General features: G+C 46.8%; 1 protein-coding gene across 1 annotated transcript in view; it reads left to right on the forward strand.

Annotated features, from left to right (window-relative positions):
* The window catches only part of LOC141171872 (uncharacterized), a 400,751-nt gene that overhangs the window by 85,050 nt on the left and 292,859 nt on the right, over nt 1–22,842 (forward strand). The window contains exon 9 of the mRNA XM_073655503.1: nt 16,430–17,985. Within this exon, the coding sequence (XP_073511604.1) occupies nt 16,430–17,985 (1,556 nt within the window). The remainder of the gene's footprint in view (nt 1–16,429; nt 17,986–22,842) is intronic.

Here is a 22,842-nt window from a genome sequence, read left to right on the forward strand (position 1 = left end):
TAGTAAAAAAAAATAAAGTAAAAATAAAAAAATAAACATTTACACTCACCTGTCCAGCGGCCCCCGGTGTCCTCCTGGTTCCCAGCGGTGATGCTATCTGTCCGGCAGCCAGCGATACACTGCAGGGTGCAGGCTCGCGCCCTGTAGTGTACTGCCAGGACCTGCGCTGACGTCATCGATCACCTGATGGTCGCATGACCATCAGGTGATCGCTGGCATCACTAATCAGCTGATGGTCGCATGACCATCAGGTGATCGTTGCATGACCATCAGGTGATCAGTGCTGGCAGCAATCAGCTGATGGTCACTTGACCATCAGCTGATTGCTGACGCCGGTAATCAGCGGATCGGTTTTGTGACCGATCAGCTGATGCTCACCCTGGGATCATTCGCAAGAATATTCCCACGGTGGTTAGCTCACCAGGGCTCTTCAGCTGATGAACCCCAGTGACCTCCTGCAGCCTGTATACTGACAGGGGGTGATTTGAAACCCTTGTTAGTATATAGTGCTATATTCTACAGCTGTGACATCAGTGATTTATGATGTCACAGCTGTAGAAGTGACCCGGAACGTCGTGGGACACTCGGCGGTAATCGTGGACTGCGTCACTGACGGCGGACAGGTGAGGGATACTGTTGTTTGGTATTTTAAGTTTTTTTCAGGAGATCGAGGGCTTCACTGAGGCGTGGAATAAAAAATATTGTAGAACCGTGTGTGTTTGATTTCATTAAAATACTTTATTATGGCCATGTTTTAATTGAAAAAGCGCCGACCACATTACTACGCGGTTTGTAATGGGGGCGTCTTATAGACGCCCTCTATTACTAGCCTGGGCTTCACGTCAGCTGCCAATACAAGGCTGACGTGAACCCCAACCCCATTGCCCCACTGCCACCGCTTCAAGGCAGTGGGAAGAGCGAGGCTAAGCGCCAGATTTGGCGCATCTTATGGATGCTCCATTTCTGGGACTGCTGAGGGGTGATATTAATAGCCGCGGAGGAGGCTAGTATTCATGGCCCCTTCCATGGCTATTAATATCAGCCCTCATCTCTCTAGTTTAGCCTTTGCTGATTAGATTTTATAAGGGGACCCCATGTCAATTTTTTTCTGGGGTCCCCCTGTAATCTAGCCAGTAAAGGCTAAAAAAACAGCTGTGTGCTGATATTAATAGCCAGGGAACATTGTTGGCTAATGGTCCATTCCGCGGCTACTAATATCACGCCCCAGGGGTCGGCTTTCCCTCTGCTGGTTATAAAAATGACACAGGAGCCTATGCCATTTTTTTTTTAAATTTTAGGCTCTGTTCCCATAATTCAGACGTAGCACCGCTTTGGACGCAAATTTTTGCTGCGTCCAAAACACTGCATTCTATTGTACGTAGTGTGTTCACTGAACCATGCGGATTTACCGCATTCAATACATTCTAGTGGTTAAATTTCTGTTGTGGAGACTAGCAACTCCACAAGAGAATTTGACATGCTGCGGTCCTGAAAGACGCGCCACATGTCAGTGTCCACGGGTGATTCGCAGCCTCTGATGCATGCATAGTGGACGTGGGATTTCTAGAGATCCCATCCACTATAACATAACATCTGGACGCTGTGGGTTTAATGCTGTATAAACTCGCAGCGTCAAACCTGCAGCGGCTCCTGACCATGGCCACGTACCTAAACTCACCCGCAGCATATGAATTTCTGTAGCGGACATGCTAGTCTCCGCAGCAGATTTTGACCGATTGAAGTGTGATTATATGCGGTGGATTCACATATACCGACAAGGAAAGTGCGACATTAGAACATCGCGTTTTGGACGCAACATAAATATGTTATGTCCAAAGCGCTGCTGAGTGCTGATCAGGGGTTAGTAGTGGCTAACTAACCAGCTGTGAGATGTTATTTAATGTCCAAGGACCATGTTTGCCTAATGGCACTTTCCCAGGGTAAAATTAACAGCTCACAGCAGTTGCATAAATTACATGAATAGAAATGCTAATAAAGATTGGATGAATGGGACTAGCTGACCCCCAGCTCTTTTGTTTGGTGATGTCAAGGTGTTAATCAGACCTTTTCATGACCAAACTATGACCAAACTTTAATAAGTAAAGAGACACACAGACTCAGTGTAAACACGTTATTTCAAACAAGAGACCCATTCTTTAATCATTTAAATAAACCAATATACTAACCCCAGTTCTTATGGTAATCCAAGGGCTTAAGCAATGTATCACCAAATAACTTTATTTACTTCCAAAAAGCATTTATTGATGTACAAAAACGCTTCAAAAAACGCATGTAAAACTTCATGTAAAAACGCGTCAAAAACGCATGTCAATCTGCATGCGTTTTTTTCTGCCAGGGAGAAGCAAAATCGCTCAGGAAATTTCTGCTTCAAATCCTGAACGTGTGCACATACCCTTAAAGAAGAAGTTACTCAACAGATTGCAGAGATGATCCAGTCTAGCTGGAAGGGAGGCGATCCAATTGATTTGACCGTTATCGAACGGGATCGCTTGCTTATAGAATCTATACCCCCCGGTAATGAATACTGATCCATCTTCAGATGGGTCTTTTATGCTGAAGAGGGAACCTGCCCACACACCTCCTGTGCTGACCACACGTGGGCTGGGCTCCAGCTTTCATATTTTCATTAACATATCTGGCCTCTGCGATAACTTCACACTGGTTGATCGCAGAAGCCCGAAAGTGATACCATATTTTCCATTATGAATTTACCTTTCTTTAGAGACCACACATGACATAGCTGCGGTCTGTTATTTTGTACTTTTGTATTACCGCTCACTGGAGGTGCGTACAGCTATGGAAAATTATGCATATTGATCCTGGCTGACCCTGCCACTAAAAATATGGGCCCCATTATTATCGGTAGTATAGACATTTAGATATTCCATATTTCGTGTCGGTACCGGCCAGACTGCAGATTTCTGTTGAATTCTTTTAAGGCATGAACTACATCTTTCTCACCTAGGTGTATATTGGTTGCAGGCCTGTGCCACTAGAAAATACACTTGCATGTTAATTGAGTTAGTAGCTCCCTTTGTCCTAGCATTTGAATATTAGCCTCTTCTCAGAGTGTAAGCTCTTGATCGCTTGACAAATACTATAGGAGAGGAGGGAAGAGTGGCTTGGAGGAGAAGAGAGATTTTCAATATTTCTTTGATATGTGTAATTGTGAAAGTCCTTTTCTGTAGAACTTACAAACTGGAGAATCCACCTACCCCCTGGGATTAGAAGACGCTGACCATTACCTGCCCAGCTTGGTAGACTATAAAGCCAAATGACAGCGTACGTAGAATGTGCATTCAAGTGAGAAAATCACTTGAAGAGAAAGCGTAGGATAAAGATGCTGTTGGCTTCCTAGAACCCTGATATTGGATGAATCTACCTTCCCTCCCTTCTGTGCTGCTGAATGTGCTCGTATGGTCCCTACAAGACCAGGTCCAGTCTTTCTGGCCCAACTTCACTTTTATGATCAACAACATTAAATGTGCAGTGAGGGCCAAGTGTGAATTTCTGTATAATAACAACAGAGTTTCCCTTCATCTTGACCTTTCAATTTATTTTCAAACCAACTAACTTCAAACAGGATTGTGATAAACTAAAGAGAAAACATTACACCTGTGCCATGATATCTCTCTAAGCTGTGCGTGGCTGATGGCTGTAATATACATCTATTCCCGCCTGCAGGAGATGTGGTGGCATGGCTCGAGCCCTGGTTTCATGGATTCACTCCACGTCATAAATTCCTTTATGTTTTCAATCCTAAGGAATTCAGATTCCTGCACAATCTCTCCTGAAATGTGGAGCACTAATACTTTCTCTACTCTTCTGCTCAGGACTCATAGTAGCTCCAATGGTCCACCATAAGAATGCAACTCCGGTTTAGTGTTGGAGCTTTCCCTTATATATACGTTGTTGTTGGGGATGCAGCATATCTTTTATTCCATCTTTTTATACAGGTTCATTTTGTAGGATAGCTTTGTTGTGGTTGGATTAGCCTGACTCACTTATTTGTCTCTGTAACTCCATGGTAGTCTTTAAAAGAAGGTCTCCATTACATCTTCCCAAAGCCCGAGGTCTAAATTTAAGACACCTCAGCTCTGCACTATTATAAAAAAGTTATCTTTCAATGTCTATTATTTCTTTTTGAAACTCATCTGACAGAAAATATTGGCCCTTATCATAGTTTAGATTATGAAGAGTTACCGAGCCCCAGACTCTAATTACCCCAGAGAGGTTTCACCACTAGTTACTCATTTTTAAGACGGTTGAGTCATTTCAGTAGATGTGTTATTGTCTATACTCACAGTTGTGACTACAGTAGTTAGTTCACAAAATACTCTGATGTAACCCCTTCCCGCAGCCAGTTTTGTGTTCGTTATCCGGCTCCATTGTATTTTTTAAATCTGACGTGTGTCACTTTATGTGGTGATAATTCTGGAATTCTTCACAAAGGATAATAGGAAACAAATGGATCTTACAAATTATTTTCCAACTTCTCTTGAATCCGACAATCCCCTATACACGCTTGTACACTACTGTCTGGGCACATGGCAGGTTAAGAAGGACGAACCACAACTTACACAGTTTTAGGTGCTCCGTAAAAACACACCTGCTTAGGGCTTCCTATCACATTCCCTAATCGAAGTCCTTTTACTGTATATTCTTATAGCCCATCCTTTATTTCTCCAAACATAACTCTCCACCGAACCCAAAAGCACTACAGATACTGGCTGGTGAGGAGCTCATGCAGCCTTTATCTATCCCTCATCCCCTCAAGATGGCTGGACCATCCTTGTAAATAAGCCATTGTACTTTGTGTCACCCCCACCTCATTGTAGATTGTAAGCTCTTACGAGCAGGGTCATCATTATTTTTGCTTTAATTATTGTATTATCTTTAGCTATGTTACTTATGACTGTTGAATATGAACCTCTGGATTGTAAAGCACTGTGGAATATGTTGGCGCTAGATAAATAAAGATTATTATTTTTATTATTATTATTATTATTATGGGAAGGAGCGCCATTTAGCTATTTGAATGCAGATCTTGCTGGAATATATTGCAGACACAATGCATTAAGGGCGCTGTTCATGGTCACCTGGCAGCTCAAAAGATGGCCACCACAAACAGACTTGGTGCTATATACTCCAGATCCCAGGGATTGCCTTGCTTATCACCCTTTAACTCCAAGAAGAATAGTCAGGTAGCCGGGTCAGAACTAGGAGGGCAGAGAAAATACAAGATAAGAAGACACAAGAGTAGTCAGTAAACGGGCCGGGGTCACAACAGGAAACCAATACACAAGCCGGGAGCTGATCACAGAGGCCTGAACCAGAGGAGAACAAGGCTGGATCTGGCAGCTTCCGGCAATATGCTTCTGACTCGCCCCCTGGGCCGTGGGGCACGCGGAACTGGGCGATAGGGAGACGCTGGGAGTAGTAGTGGCGGCCCGGTCCCGCGGCTCAGGGTGGTCAGACCAATGGTAGTCTGCTACGTACTGATGATAAAGTCCGACTACGCCACCCGTGGATTCGCGGTCATTAGGAACCGCCGCTGCAGGGCAGACAGCTGCGGCTGATGATGGGTGCAGCTGAGGTGATGTGACTCCTCACGGGAAGAGTGCAGCCCCAGGGCAGTGTGGTGGATGGTGGGAGTGATGGTAGCACGAGTCCCGGTGCTAATAGTGCTGGAGGCGCGAAGGAGCACACAGACAACAAGTTACAGTCCAGGGTCTTTACTCACAGTTCGTTTGTTCCGGGTCACTTCTGTCAGCAGTGACCGCCCGAGCCGTGCTGCGTCCACCAGGTGAGGGGCTCGGTCAACTCCCAGGCAGTTCAGGAGCATGGCACAGGACCCCCTTTTATCCTTTCTCTGGCCTGCCTCATCAGTGACCCACTTTTGTCCAGCTGCCGCGGACCTGTGCGGTTAAACGTGGGCCCCGTCCTCCGCTGTCCTATATGGTGCCTTCCTAGCAGGTTTGATGAGGTGTCGCACCAATATATGATCACGACGACCGGTCTTTGGCTGAGGGTAGTTTCTCCTCCACCAACTTGGGATCCGGTACCCTTAATCTGCCTGACCCTTCACCCTGGATTCTCGTGGGTTCTTAGGGTCCCTTCCACCTTCTTGTTCCTGAGCCCTTCTCTTTGTCTGTCTCTCCTCCGTCTTTCCTGTTCCTTCTTCTCCTCCCTTTCTCGTGGAGCTGGGCTCAGGTGGCACCACAGCTCCCCTTCACCTCCTCCTCGGCCTTTCACTAGGCCCTTCTGGAGTAGAGCTCCTACAGAGCCTCTACTCCCTGTCTTCTCCTCTCTGGACAGAACCTAGATCTATCATGGTGCCCACCTTTTATACCTCCCTCTGACCATGAGCCCAGGTGACCAGCAACCAATGGGCTCCTACCTGCGCTCAGGAACCAACTGTTATGATCTGCTACAGAGACTAAGGAAAGACAGGAGATCTGTCCCTACAATAGAACTAAACTAGATCCCTACGATGTAACGGGGAACCTGATCCTGCGATCAGATCCGCTAAAGTCCTCGGCTAGTCTGTACGAAGACCTATAGATGTGAGGGAGGGATCCCTACAAGAACTAGGGACTGGGATAAGTTGGACATCCCCTAGCAGAAATAGTAGCAGTCAAAGACAAACACACAACAAAAAGCATAGAGGTCAGAAGACCTAGCAAAACTAACAGAGAACGGCAACAGAGCACCAAGCTAGCTCAACAGTAGTAAATACAATGAAGTCCAGCAATGCCAGGAGGGCGGAGCCAGATTAAATAGGCAAAAATGGTCATGTGACCAGCAAACTAAAAAAAACCTAACAGGAGAGTTGTAACAGTACCCCCTCTTCTAAGAGGATCCTCCGGATCCCCTAGGCCCAGGCTTACCAGGAAACCTCCTGTGAAACGCTCTGACAAGTCTGGAAGCAGAAACATCATCCGCCCCCACCCATGAGTTATCCTCAGGTCCAAAACCCTTCCAAGCGACGAGATACTGCAAACTCCCTCTATACCGTCTAGAATTTAGGATGCGGGAAATTTCATATTCCCCGTCCTCCACCACCGGAGGAACAGTGGCAGAGGCGTCACCATCCGACACATCAGCTTTTTTCAACAGAGAAACATGAAACACCGGATTAATCCTCCAGGACGTAGGAACCTCCAGCCTAACAGCAGATTGGTTAACTATCTGAAGCACCTTAAAGGGCCCTACGAACTTGGGACCCAATTTTTTAGAAGGAATCCTCAATCGCAGATTCTTAGAGGACAACCAAACCATGTCACCAACAGCAAACAAAACCTCTCGCCGTTTCCTATCAAAGTACCTCTTAGATTTTTTATTAGCCTCCTGAAGATTACCACGCACATCCGTCCAAACTCTCTCCAAATCACCGGAAAACTCTCCTCCTCAGGCACAGCCGAAACCAATTTGGAGAATGACCCAAAAGACGGATGTCTCCCAGAACAACAACAAAAAAGGCGAACACCCAGCAGAAGACGATGTATGGTTGTTAAGAGCAAATTCAGCAAGTGGCAGAAACTCAGACCACCCCTCTTGATTGTCTGCCACAAAACAACGCAAGAACTGCTCAACATCCTGGTTCTTCCTTTCTGTCTGGCCATTAGACTCAGGATGATATCCGGATGAAAACGACAAATGAACTCCCAACCTGTCACAAAAGGCACGCCAAAAACGAGCCACGAACTGAGGTCCCCTATCAGAAACAATGTCAGTAGGAACACCATGTAGTCTGACAATTTCCTTGACAAAGGCCTTAGCGAGTGTCTTAGCGCAAGGCAGTTTAATGAAGGGAACCAAGTGACACATCTTGCTAAAACGGTCCACGACCACCCAGATGACCGTGAAACCTTCAGAGGGAGGAAGGTCAGTAATAAAGTCCATAGCCAGATGTGTCCAAGGTGCACTAGGAACCTCCAGAGGGCAAAGCAACCCCGCAGCAGGAGCATGCGAAGACTTGGATCTTGCACACACAGTACATTGGCGCACCCACTTAATGACTTCCTTCTGCCTTCCAGGCCACCAAAAACTGCGACCCACAAGTCTCTTGGTCTCAGAAATTCCTGGATGACCTGTCAACCGAGACTCATGACACTCAACAAACAAATCTCTCCTAAAGGTCCTAGGCACAAACAACCTCCCATGGGGAGTGTTAGATGGGGCATTCTCCTGTGCTTTAAGAATCTCATCCTCCAAAACGGAGTCCAAAGCAGCAATCACAACACCTTCTTGTAAAATGGTCTCCTCTTCCTCCTCAAGACCGACCATGGGAGAAAAGCTGCGAGACAAAGCATCCGCTTTAACATTCTTGGTACCCGGGATGTAAGTAACGGAAAAATTAAACCGCGAGAAAAAAAGTGCCCACCTAGCCTGACGGGCATTCAAGCGCTTGGCAGCATCAAGATAGATCAGATTTTGAAAACCTGAATGGGAAATTCAGCACCTTCCAAGAGATGACGCCAGTGTTCAAATGCGAGTTTAATCGCCAGCAATTCCCGATTACCAATATCGTAATTAAGTTCAGTCTCAGAAAATTTTTTGGGAAAAAAGGCACAGGGATGTACTCCATCCTTGTTTTCCTGAGACAACACCGCACCAACCCCCACCGAAGAAGCATCAACCTCAACCAAAAACGGCTTAGTCACATCAGGCTGCATAAGGATGGGAGCAGAGGTGAACCTCTCCTTTAGAAACACAAAAGCTTCAATGGCCTCAGAAGTCCACTGAACCGCATTAGCACCTTTCCTGGTGAGATCGGTCAGCGGTTTGACAATAATAGAAACATTTTTTATGAATTTTCTGTAATAATTGGCGAAACCCAAAAACCTCTGTATCGATTTCAAACCAATAGGCCTAGGCCATTCCTGCACAGCTTGAACTTTAACCGGGTCCATCTCAAAACCTTCACTGGAGATAATGTAGCCCAAAAAACTAATTCTCTGTACAGCGAACTCACATTTCTCCAGCTTAGCAAAAAGCGAATTGTCCATTAATAACTGTAATACCTCACGTATGCTCCGCCAATGAGACTCCAGATCCGGCGAATAAATCAAAATGTCATCCAAATACACAACCACATTTTTGCCGATTAAAGGTCTAAGGATATCATTAATAAGATTCTGAAAAAATGCTGGAGCATTGGTGAGACCAAAAGGCATAACCAGATTCTCAAAATGACCCACAGGAGTGTTAAAAGCAGTCTTCCATTCATCACCCTCCTTCATGCGCAACAAATTGTATGCCCCCGGAGATCAATTTTAGAGAACCACTTGGCCCCCACTAACTGGTTAAATAAATCAGGAATCAATGGCAGTGGGTAAGGATTGCGTACAGTAATTTTATTAATCTCACGAAAGTCCAGACAAGGACGTAAACCGCCATCTTTTTTTTTACAAAAGAAAATCCAACAGCCACAGGAGACTTGGAAGGCCTAATGTGACCGGCGGCCAAGCTTGTCTGTATGTATTCCTCCAAAGCCTTTCTCTCAAGAATAGTAAGATTAAATAAACGACTCTTAGGAAGAGTCGCTCCAGGGACAAATTCAATGGTACAATCATAGTCTCTATGGGGAGGCAAAACCTGCGACTCCTCCTCAGAAAAAACTCTCCAAAAATCCTGAATAGGTACAGGCAATTCCCCTCTATCCACAGCAGCAATGCGCCCGTTACAACACTTGTCATAACACTTAGGGCTCCAGGACTTAATTTCATTGGTAGACCAATCCAGTTCAGGATTGTGCAATTTTAACCAGGGTAACCCCAATATTACTGGAGAAGGCAAATTATCCAATACCACCAAATCCAAATTCTCTTGATGAATACCATTAATAGTGAGGGGAAATTCACAGACCTTGTGAGTAACACTCTTCAAGGGAGAGCCATCGACAGAAACTACAGCAATAGGGGATGACAAAGTTTTAGGTTCTAATCTAAGTTTTTCCAAGAATCCCCCATCAATCACATTCAGAGTAGATCCACAATCCACAAATACCCGAAATTCAATTATTTCATCCTGAGCAGCAGTAGTGGCAGATAGGAATACTCCCTTAGAATTTAAACAGGCAATACGGGCATGACTGACCATTTTTTTTTTCTTTCTTCATACGAAGCACACAGCTCTTAATAAAATGACCAGAATTTCCGCAATAGAAGCACAAGCCTTCAGAAAGCCTGCGGTCTTTTTCCTGAGAGCGGGGTGCCATCGCCCCAATCTCCATCGGCTCTCCATTGTCAGCACAGACCCTCTCAGGACTCGGAGCTGACATAGCAGAGGATTTGCTCTCATTAACCCTTGCACGCAGTCTCCTGTCCACCCGTATAGCTAATTGCATTGCCTCCTGCAAGTTTCCAGGTGTGGGATAAGCAATCAGTAAATCCTTAACCCTTTCACCTAGCCCTGCAAGAAGCAAGCTTTTCAAAGCTGAATCGTTCCACCCCACCTGGGCAGACCACCGACGGAAGTGAGAACAATATTTTTCCACATTACCTGATCCCTGCCTCAAACATCTTAATTCAGACTCAGCAGATGAGACACGATCAGGATCATCGTACAACAAACCCAAAGCAGAAAAAAAACTATCCACTGATCTAAAGCACGGATCACTAGGTTGGAGAGAGAAGGCCCATCCCTGAGGATCTTTGCGCAAAAGTGACATTATGAACCCTATGCGCTGTGATTCATCACCAGAGGATCCGGGTCTCAAACGAAAATATAATAGACAAGCATTTTTAAAAGAAAAAAAATCTTGTTGTTCGCCAAAAAATAGATCAGGCAGACGTACCTTTGGTTCCACAAAATGCGCTCCAGAACAGCTACTCACGTGTTGTTGGAGCTTGGCCACCTCCAGAGAGAGTCCCTGCAAGCGTTGAGCCAAATCTTGCACCGAGACCATGATGGAAAACTGGAGGTCTTTCCTTAGAGAAAATTTTTTTTTTTTTCTTTTATGGCTGGACTTACTGATATGATCTGCTACAGAGACTAAGGAAAGACAGGAGATCTGTCCCTACAATAGACACCAACACCAACTCCTATCTGCCCCTACAGCACTGGGTATTCCACCCCCCTCCCCACTCCAGGCAGGGACATGGCCGGTCGTGCCTGCACTTCTGTCTAGTGGGAGCACCGTTGAGCTGTCCCTCGGAAATGGGGTGTGTGTGCTGTATGCAGCTAACTGAGCCCTGGTCCATACTCCATCCTTACCTGGGAGTGGAATATCACACCTCTGGTCTGAGGTGCAATACCCCTGCAGCGGCCGAACCCTCGGGGCGCTACATTCCCCCCTGGTAAAGCACAGCACGTCCTCGGGCTGGAAAAGAGCAAAAACAGTTAAGTACAGGACATGCAAAAACTTTTCCAATAACTTTTTACATTTAGAAACAGACAATACGGTTCAGTTCCCTTTATGGGACACACTTTTCTTTCACCAGGCACTATAAAATATTTTTAACACTACTGGAACTCTTTTGTCACTTTGTCATATAAAACGGTTTCAAGATTACGTAAAACATTTTCTAGCAGCATATTAAACTTCTCATATAAAACATTTTTAGGCAAAACATATTCTTGTATCATGGCCGCGGTGCAACTTGCGACCAGGTGTTCTTTCTTCTTCTAAGTGCAACAGTCCAGTAAACTTGTCTTGAGGTTGACTTTGCACTCTTTTTTATAAAACCAGTAGGGGGCGCTTTAGGAAGCGCAACTATGTACAAGGGGTGGCCGCTCTCAGTCCTCGGCCAGTTTTGGGAAGGGAAATGGCTGCTCACAGTCCTCAGCCTGTTAGGGGATGAGGGGCACACAGGTAACAGTTCAGTACTTGTCCCAACGGGGACCACACTTTCAAGATGGGAACAGTCCCAAAAACAATTCTGATATCCTGACGGGTAACTATGTACACAGGTACTTTGCTACTTACTAGTAGCGGTGTCCTCCATATGCTCCTTCCTCCTCCTCATATGGTTCTTCAGACCCGTCCGGGTCCTCTTGGCTCTCCTCATAGCCGCGGTGTTGTAGTTCCTCCTCAGTGAGCCTATGAACATGTAGGGCGTACGGTCCTTTTGCACCTACGTGGCGGGTGAAGGTGACCACATCACCAGGGTACAAGTCACGGCCACAATGTCCCTCAGGTAGATGACTTTCGACGTCCCTGCGGGTCACAAAGACGTCGCCTGCGGTTTCTGGGCCCCTGATGAAACCCCAGCCGTTCTCCATGTGAAATTTGACTATGGTCCCGGTGATTCGGGGACCACGGGCTGCTTGGGGGTCTTGGCGGGCCTTGCGTTTTTGCTCAGCACTCTGGGCTTGGAGCCGTTCCTCTCTGACGCGCCTCTCTCGTCGCTCCCGCTCAAAGGTCGCCAGTTGCTGATGACAGGCCTCCAGACGACGGACCGCGTCTGCCCGGGTCTCTTGAGAGAACCCCATCAAGTTCTCGCCGGTGGGGTCCCACGCAAATTGGACGTCCTCCAGTGGGGGTAGGGTGACCTCCACGGGTTCTGGAGCCGGTATCAGAGGCTCGCGCGGGGGCTGGGCCTTCCATGGCTGACTGCTGATTACCTCAGCCGGCCACTCCAGCGGCAGTCCATCCGGACCGGTATGATGGGCAATCAGGTCCACACCCAGTCGTGGTATAGTGGAGGGACCTGATCTGGGAGCAGCGCCCGGGGGCACTCGGCCTTGCGACCAGGCTGGGGGTCTCTTGGTGGCGTCCGATGTTAGTCCCGTCCGGGACAGGGGCGCAGGCTTAGCGATGGCGCCCGGGTCATCCAGGCCTTGCGACCGGGCCGATGATGCTTCATGCTTTACGGCGCCCGGGGTCAAGGGGCGTGGCGCCGGGCGGGGCGTGGCCGCGGCGCTTGCCGCTTGAGGCCTAGCTGGGAGCAGTGGCGGCGCGGCAACAGGCGCGGTGAGTGGGGCTTCGGGTGCTGCGACGGGAGGCTGGGGCAGGCTTGCAGCTGCTGGGCCTGGGGTGGTGACGTCCCCTGTACTTGCCTTGGTCTCCACAGCTTCCTCTGCGACGCCGCCTCCGGCCTTCACTTCTCCTGCTCTGTCCTCAGAGGCAGGCGGACCCCGGGGTGCGGGTAGTACCTGCCGCTGGTGGGTCTCAGCCTGCTGGGCCAGTTCCTCCCTCCACTCGATGAGCGCACCCCGCTGCTCTCGGACCATCCTCCGCTCCAGGTCCTCCAGTGCAGCTTGAGCAACTTGGTGACCATCACTTTCAGGGGCAGCCCCCCCACGTTGACAGACACTTCTACCGCCATGCTCATGGTTGTTGGGGGCGGGCTTCTCCTTTGGCGCCATTCTGGGACCTGGCCCACGATGGGAGGTGGCCTCCTGTGATCTTTTGGCACGCACATTATGGCGCTCGTTCTTCTAGGGCGGGCGCCATTTTCCAACACAGTGAAACAATCAATCTCAATTAAACAGTCTCTTTCTCTTCAGGCGCGCAGTACCCGTTATAAGCGGGCACGTAATCCTGCCGACTACTCCAAAGCTGACTCGCCCCCTGGGCCATGGGGCACGCGGAACCGGGCGATAGGGAGACGCTGGGAGTAGTAGTGGCGGACCGGTCCCGCGGCTCAGGGTGGTCAGACCAATGGTAGTCTGCTACGTACTGATGATAAAGTCCGACTACGCCACCCGTGGATTCGCGGTCATTAGGAACCGCCGCTGCAGGGCAGACCGCTGGGGCTGATGATGGGTGCAGCTGAGGTGATGTGACTCCTCACGGGAAGAGTGCAGCCCCAGGGCAGTGTGGTGGATGGTGGGAGTGATGGTAGCGCGAATCCCGGTGCTAATAGTGCTGGAGGCGCGAAGGAGCACACAGACAACAAGTTACAGTCCAGGGTCTTTACTCACAGTTCGTTTGTTCCGGGTCACTTCTGTCAGCAGTGACCGCCCGAGCCGTGCTGCGTCCACCAGGTGAGGGGCTCGGTCAACTCCCAGGCAGTTCAGGAGCATGGCACAGGACCCCCTTTTATCCTTTCTCTGGCCTGCCTCACCAGTGACCCACTTTTGTCCAGCTGCCGCGGACCTGTGCGGTTAAACGTGGGCCCCGTCCTCCGCTGTCCTATATGGTGCCTTCCTAGCAGGTTTGATGAGGTGTCGCACCAATATATGATCACGACGACCGGTCTTTGGCTGAGGGTAGTTTCTCCTCCACCAACTTGGGATCCGGTACCCTTAATCTGCCTGACCCTTCACCCTGGATTCTCGTAGGTTCTTAGGGTCCCTTCCACCTTCTTGTTCCTGAGCCCTTCTGTTTCTCTGTCTCTCCTCCGTCTTTCCTGTTCCTTCCTCTCCTCCCTTTCTCGTGGAGCCTGGGCTCAGGTGGCACCACAGCTCCCCTTCACCTCCTCCTCGGCCTCTCACTAGGCCCTTCTGGAGTAGAGCTCCTACAGAGCCTCTACTCCCTGTCTTCTCCTCTCTGGACAGAACCTAGATCTATCATGATGTCCACCTTTTATACTTCCCTCTGACCATGAGCCCAGGTGACCAGCAACCAATGGGCTCCTACCTACGCTCAGGAACCAACCCCTATCTGCCCCTACAGCACTGGGTGTTCCATCCCCCTCCCCACTCCAGGCAGGGACATGGTCGGTCGTGCCTGCACTTCTGTCTAGTGGGAGCACCGTTGAGCTGTCCCTCGGAAATGGGGTGTGTGTGCTGTATGCAGCTAACTGAGCCCTGGTCCATACTCCATCCTTACCTGGGAGTGGAATATCACACCTCTGGTCTGAGGTGCAATACCCCTGCAGCGGCCGAACCCTCGGGGCGCTACACTTCCAGCTTTAGTAGGGTGCGGTGCTTTCCAATTGGCTGAAGCAGGGAGCAGATTACTCCAGCTGGACAGCACACACACCCATACTGCCAGACTGGATGGTACTACAGGTCTCAGGAACCCTAATCTTAGGGGCTGGACAGAGCCTGTGCCCCCCAGAGCTTCTGGTTCTGACGTCTCCTCCATCACCAGCGCCACCTGCAGAATGAATAAGGTGGTGCCTGGTGGGAGAAGCAGACGTCACAGGAGCAGATCCCAGAGGAGATGGGACACACCAACTGCATAAGCCCTGATATGACAAAATGGCAGAAAACCAGTGCAGTAGATATCACCATAAAGTGACTCCATTTTCGAAATTATAACCCTCAGTGAATTAATCTATAGGAGTAGTGATTATTTTGACTACACAGACACTTTTCAGAAATTAGCTCACAGTGGATGTTGGAGAGTAAAAACTTCAAATATTCCATTTTATTCCCCAACACATAGTGCCCAGATTGTGCTCCGGGAGACACACACCGTAAATGAAGAGGGTTCTTCTCACTATAGTAATGCCAAATACATGGAGGCTAAATGTGGTTTGGATGCACTGCAAGGCTCAGAAGAGAGGGGGAGATCTGACTTTGGGAGAGCGGATATTGCTGGACAGGTTTATGGAAGTCATGTTTCTTTTCTCTGAGCCATGAATAATGTGGAAACCTCTGTTTTTCCATAGACAGATGATGGACCTGAATGGGGTTTGTTTTTTGCCGGTTGAGTAGAAGTTTTTATTGGTATCATTTTTGCCTACATAACATTGTTTGGTGGCTTCTTATTCCATATTTTTGAGGCAGAATGAACAAAGAGTTGGACACCGCCCTCCACTGGTTCATCCTATGAGGTTTTCTATTAAACTGTGAACTGTCATTCTGTCAATAACTTGCCATTTCTACAGACATCTTAAGTACAATTAACATAAGAATCCGTAGAAAAATAAATAAAGATTGCATACCACTTCTAAATCAATCTAAATAAACACATCCTTGGGCTACATGCTAGTCCAGGAAAATGAAGAGATACCTCAAGTTTAAAAATCAGTTTTATTAGACACAAATCTAAAAAATAGAAGAATATTTAAAATATTCCTCTATTTTTTAGATTTGTGTCTAATATGTAGCCCAGGAATGTGTGTGTTTAGACATTTTAAGTAGAAATGTTCAAAAAATATAAATTTCAAGGATATTTTATTCAAAATTAATAATTGTTTTTTTCTCGTCAGATGACTGTACCAGGAGATCAGAGGGACAGGAGATTTTTAAATCGGACAATCTTAAGATCCCACTGGATACAATTGAAGTGAATGCCATTACTCCAGATCTACCATCATCCCTTCACAGCAAAGATCTGTCGTCTGATCCTATGAAACAGGTCCTGTCTTCTGATTCATTACCGACCACTAAGGAAAATCAAAATAAAAAAATAAGCATTAAAAAACAAACTGCTCCTAAAGCACAGAAGACATTTTCAGGTTCAGATTATGGAAAGAGTTTTACCCTCGAAAAGTCTATAAGTCAAAAAATACACACAGGGGACAATAGATTTTCTTGTTTCAAATGTGGGAGATGTTTTAACCAGAAATCAGATTTTGACATACACCAGAGAACTCACACAGGGGAGAAGCCTTTTTCATGTACAGAATGTGGGAATTGTTTTAAACGGAAATCACATCTTATCCTACACCGGAGAACTCACACAGGGGAGAAGCCTTTTTCCTGTTCAGAATGTGGGAAATGTTTTAACCAAAATTGGATCCTTGTTAATCACCAGAGAATTCACACAGGGGAGAAGCCTTTTTCATGTTCAGAATGTGGGAAATGTTTTAATCAGAGATCAGATTTGATTAAGCACCAGAGAATTCACACAGGGGAGAAGCCTTTTTCATGTTCAGAATGTGGGAAATGTTTTAACCAGAAACCAGCTTTGGTTAAGCACCAGAGAACCCACACAGGGGAGAAGCCTTTTTCATGTTCAGAATGTGGGAAATGTTTTAATCAGAGATCAGACTTGATTAATCACCAGAGAATTCACACAGGGGAGAAGCCTTTTTCATGTTCAGAATGTGGGAAATGTTTTAACCGGAAATCAGCTTTAGTTAAGCACCAGAGAACCCACACAGGGGAGAATCCTTTTTCCTGTTCAGAATGTGGGAAATGTTTCAACCGGAAAGTACATCTTATCCTACACCAGAGAACTCACACAGGGGAGAAGCCTTTTTCATGTTCAGAATGTTGGAAACATTTTAAGTGTAAATCAGTTTTGGTTAAGCACCAGAGAATTCACACAGGGGAGAAGCCTTTTTCATGCTCAGAATGTGGGAAATGTTTTAACCAGAAATCAGCTTTGGTTAAGCACCAGAGAACTCACACAGGGGAGAAGCCTTTTTCATGTTCAGAATGTGGGAAATGTTTTAACCAGAAATCAGCTTTGGTTAAGCACCAGAGAACCCACACAGGGGAGAAGCCTTTTTCATGTTCAGAATGTGGGAAAGGCTTTTTACAGCAATCAAATCTTATCAACCATCACAGAACTCACACAGGGGAGAAGCCTTTTTCATGTTCAGAATGTGGGAAATGTTTTAATCAGAGATCAGATTTGATTAAGCACCAGAGAATTCACACAGGGGAGAAGCCTTTTTCATGTTCAGAATGTGGGAAATGTTTTAACCAGAAACCAGCTTTGGTTAAGCACCAGAGAACTCACACAGGGGAGAAGCCTTTTTCATGTTCAGAATGTGGGAAATGTTTTAATCAGAGATCAGACTTGATTAATCACCAGAGAATTCACACAGGGGAGAAGCCTTTTTCATGCTCCGAATGTGGGAAATGTTTTAACCGGAAATCAGCTTTGATTAAGCACCAGAGAACCCACACAGGGGAGAATCCTTTTTCCTGTTCAGAATGTGGGAAATGTTTCAACCGGAAAGTACATCTTATCCTACACCAGAGAACTCACACAGGGGAGAAGCCTTTTTCATGTTCAGAATGTGGGAAACATTTTAAGTGTAAATCAGTTTTGGTTAAGCACCAGAGAATTCACACAGGGGAGAAGCCTTTTTCATGTTCAGAATGTGGGAAATGTTTTAACCAGAAACCAGCTTTGGTTAAGCACCAGAGAACCCACACAGGGGAGAAGCCTTTTTCATGTTCTGAATGTGGGAAAGGTTTTTTACAGCAATCAAATCTTATCAACCATCACAGAACTCACAAAGATGAGAAGACTTTTTCATGTTCAAAATGTGAGAAATGTTTTGCAAAGAAATCAGATTTGGTTAAGCACCAGAGAACCCACACAGGGTAGAATCCTTTTTCCTATTTTTTTTTTAATCCAATAAATTTAAGATTTTCTTCATTCGTTTTTTTTTTTACAAATCAAGAAACCAAATACGCAAAGGGTCTGAATACTTATGACCATGTGATATTTCAGTTTTTCTTTTTTAATAAATTTGCAAAAATTTCTACATTTCTGTTTTTTTCAGTGAAAATGGGGTGCAGAGTGTACTTTAATGAGAAAAAAATGAACTTTTTAGAATTTACCAAATGGCTGCAATGAAACAAAGAGTGAAAAATTTAAAGGGGTCTGAATACTTTCCGTGCCCACTGTATATGACCACTAAGTACTTGTTGCTGGAGGAGTAGGACATGATTTCCAGAACAAAATGGGTTTGGATGGTAAGGGATGGACGTGAAGACAACTTCCAAAAAAGAACATTTGAGCTGCATTTACGTTGGGTTGCTGTCATCCATTGGGATTACAAAAGGAAATCCAGCCCTTGTTCAATTTTAGAAGAGTCGGCCTGTCTGCATTTTCCATTGACAGGCCTATGCGCCTATCCGTTATGATTTCAGAGGCCGAACTAAAAACTCGCTCAGACAATACACTTGCGACAGGTCATGGCAGCAACTCCAAGGCGTACAAGGAGAGGTCGGGTCAAGTGTGCAGCTTGGACAACCAATAGTTAAACGGCACTGCAAAATCAGGAAGGATGCTGGTATGGTCACGTAAGTACTTCTTCGCCATCTTGGTTGACTTCTCCCTCCTTGTCATAGTTATACCCACAGATAGCCCTTGCTGATGTGATGTTTTCATAAAAATGGCCCAGTTGGTGGACCCCCCCCCCACCCCGAGTTGCACCTGGTGTGCATGTCCCTCCCCTGTAATCCTTGTGGGTGAAAAGAGCCAGTACCTCTGCCAGCAGCGTTGCCTGAGGGTAATCTCTTCAGCAACTCTTCAACAACGTCCCTCTGTCATGCATGCACTGAAAATGTCACGTCTGCCTCCATCATGAGAGAAAGAAATTTCTCCTTGTACAGTGGGTCAAGAAAGTTACACAGCCAGTATTTAATGGTGGACAAAGGGTCCACTACGCAAGGGTCTTGGGAAAGGCATCTGGACATGAACTGTGCCATGTGTGGCAGACTACAACGAGTCAAACGTTCAGTGTCCCCACGAGGACGAAGATTAACCATCCTCTTCTCCTCACATGGCATTGTCTCCTCCTCTTCCTCCTCCTCTTCAGGCCATCCATGCTGGACAGGCGTTAAGCTGGGATTGGGAGTCCCCTCTGTAGCGCAGACCAAAACTCCTGATCCTCCTCCTGTTCCTTGTCATCACCCAATGTGGCCTGAGAATATTGTCTGAGGCTGGGCTGTGTGGTATCAGCCACTGTAAAATCTTGCTACATAGCCACCTGCTTGGCATTAAAGGCTTCCTCTTTGAGATTCTGCAGCAAACGTTTTAATAGACAGAGCAGCAGGATGGTTACGCTGATAATAGCATCATTAGCGCTCACTATCTTGGTGCAGTATTCAGTTTTGAAGAACCTCACATATGTCAGCGATCCACACGCACTCGGCAGTTGTTATGTGTGGGGCTGAGTCTTACTCTGACGGGCATTGAGAAGTTGGAATTCAGCCACTGCCCTCTGCTTCTCACTAAGTCTTGCCAACATATGAAAGGTTGAATTCCAGCATGTGGGCAAGTCACAAATCAGTCGGTGACGAGGCAAATTAAAGCGCTGCAGCAGCACAGCCGGACCGGCGAAAGCCTGAGATGACTTTTGGAAATGGACACTGACAAGGCGTACCTTGGCAAATAGATCCAGCAAGTCAAGGTATTATTCTAAAAACTGCTGTACAACCAAGTTCAGCACGTTGGCCATGCATGGAACATGTACCAGCTTGCTGAGCTTTAAAGCCGCCATCAAGTTACGCCCATGATCGCACACAACCAGACCTGGTTGTAGGTTCAGCGAGGAGAGATACTGATCGGTCTGGTCTTTTATCCCTTTCAATAGCTCTACTGCGTTGTGAGCTTTAGCACCTAAAGAGATGAGCTTCAGCAGGGCATGCTGCTGCTTTGTCAAAGCAGTGCTGCAGAGCTCCCAGCTGAGAAATGAGAAGGAGAGACCGGAACTGGCATACGAGGAGACTGAAACCCTGATGGAAGTTGGGCCCGCTATTCTTGGTGTGGGTAAGATGGTTGATATCTCAGACTCCACCAGGTTCACCCAGTGTGCCGTCAGGGAAATGTAGCATCCCTGTCCACAAGAACTTGTCCACGCGTCTGTGCTTAGGTGGACCTTCCCTGTGACTGCATTGGCCAGAGTACGGCTGATATTGTGTAACACATGCTTCTGTAATGTGGGGACGGCACACTGGGAAAAATAGTGGTGGCTGGGAATTGAGTACCGGGGGGCTGCCACCACCAAGAGGTCGCGGCAAGACTCAGTTCCCGCAAGCCGAAACGGCAACATTTCCAGAGCTAGCAATGTGGGCGTTTAGAGTTTGGGCATGTGGGTGGATATTTCTGCTTCATGTCTTGGGCAAGGGCAACTGAACGCTGCGCTGGGACAACAAACTGGATGTGGTTGCTGACTGTTGTGTCTGTGCAACTGCAGCTTGTGGGCAGGAGGCATCAGCGCCTGCTTTCTGGACAGCAGATTGGGAAGGCCGTAACACAGGGGAATGGGCAGTGGTTTCACCTTCAGACACAGATTTTGTACCCAAGCGTTCCGCCCACCTACTGGGGTGCTTGGCTGCCATGTGCTTCTGCATGCTGGTGGTGCTCAGGTTGGTAGTGTTCTTGCCTCTTCTCAGCTTGGTATGGTGGCAGATGCTGCAAATTACAGTTGTTTTGTCTGAAGAACTTTCAGAAAAAAACTGCCATACAGGGGAACAACGTACCCTTGGCCTGTTATCTAGCCGAATGGAGGGGCTCTGTGAAACAGTTGATCGATTTCTACCTCTGGTCAAACCACTACCTCTTTTTGCCTGTTTTCATTCTATGGATCCATGCCTCTCTGCACTGCTGTGCTCGCTCTGTGTGCCATTGTGCCAGGTTGGATCAGTGGCCTCATCATAGACCACATCGTCTTCCAATTCATCAATCTGATCCTCCTTAGGAGTTGCGATTTTAGACTGACCTGATGGCAACTGTGCATCATGATTATCCTCCACCTCTTCAGACATGAATTTACCTTCCCCAATGTGGCTTTCTTCTTGCAGTGGTTGCTCAAATGTTTGTGCATCACTGCACTCCACCTCCTCATGAGTCCTCTTTAATGGTGCACAGTGAGAGGCCAGAATAATTACAAGGAAACATAAACAGTTCCTCAGAGTGGCCAGTGTTGGGGTCATATGTCTCCTGGGACTCTTGATGGGGGGGAGGAAGGAGGACCAAGTTGAGGTTTGTGAGGCTCAGCCTCTTGGCTAATGAGGCTGGACTGTGTGGAAGACTTGGTGGTGCTGGTTGTTGACACACTGGAGCCTGTGTCTGCTATCCAATCCACAACATACTTGCACTTGTCTGGGTTTGACAGCGGTGTAGCATGCAGACCGAATTTTGACAGGAAGCTAGAACAAGATAGTCACCTTCTGATCTGTCACACAGCCTTGGCGGGCACCACCACAACCACGTCCCCATTCCTTATCATTCGTCACCCTTTCCCATATTGAATGTGTTATGAAAAAAAAAATCCTGGCTTTATTTTTCACAAGTAGCCTCACAGAGATGTTATGTACAAATTCCCTGTATCTAGCAATTTTTTTTTAGCTATCAGCTTTATTAAACATGGTAACAGCAGACTCAGGAAAATTACTGGTAAATAGTGATGTTTGCGTATCTCAGCAGGCTTTGCGCATCTCAGCAAGCTTTGCGTTAGTCGCGCAACTGCTAAATAAAGAGATGCTATTTATTTAACCATAGATGAATGACTCAGAGAGCAAAGAAGCATATAGGTAATGAATATATGAATTCCATACATACAGTGGTGGCCAAAAATATTGGCACCCCTGCAATTCTGTCAGATAATACTCAGTTTCTTCCTGAAAATGATTGCAATCACAGATTCTTTGGTATTATTATCTTCATTTAATTTGTCTTCAATGAAAAAACACAAAAGAGAATGAAGCAAAAATCAAATCATTGATCATTTCACACAAAACTCCAAAAATGGGCCAGACAAAAGTATTGGCACCCTCAGCCTAATACTTGGTTGCACAACCTTTAGCCAAAATAACTGCGAACAACCGCTTCCGGTAACCATCAATGAGTTTCTTACAATGCTCTGCTGGAATTGTAGACCATTCTTCTTTGGCAAACTGCTCCAGGTCCCTGATATTTGAAGGGTGCCTTCTCCAAACTGCCATTTTGAGATCTCTCCACAGGTGTTCTATGGAATTCAGGTCTGGACTCATTACTGGCCACCTTAGAAGTCTCCAGTGCTTTCTCTCAAACCATTTTATAGTGCTTTTGGAAGTGTGTTTTGGGTCCTTGTCCTGGTGGAAGACCCATGACCTCTGAGGGAGACCCAGCTTTCTCACACTGGGCCCTACATTATGCTGCAAAATTTGTTGGTAGTCTTCAGACTTCATAATGCCATGCACACGGTCAAGCAGTCCAGTGCTAGAGGCAGCAAAGCAACCCCAAAACATCAGGGAACCTCCGCCATGTTTGACTGTAGGGACCGTGTTCTTTTCTTTGAATGCCTC

Source organism: Phyllobates terribilis, unplaced genomic scaffold (assembly GCF_046119375.1).
Source record: "Phyllobates terribilis strain yellow unplaced genomic scaffold, ASM4611937v1 Scaffold_12__6_contigs__length_324123572, whole genome shotgun sequence".
NCBI classification, from domain to species: domain Eukaryota; kingdom Metazoa; phylum Chordata; class Amphibia; order Anura; family Dendrobatidae; genus Phyllobates; species Phyllobates terribilis.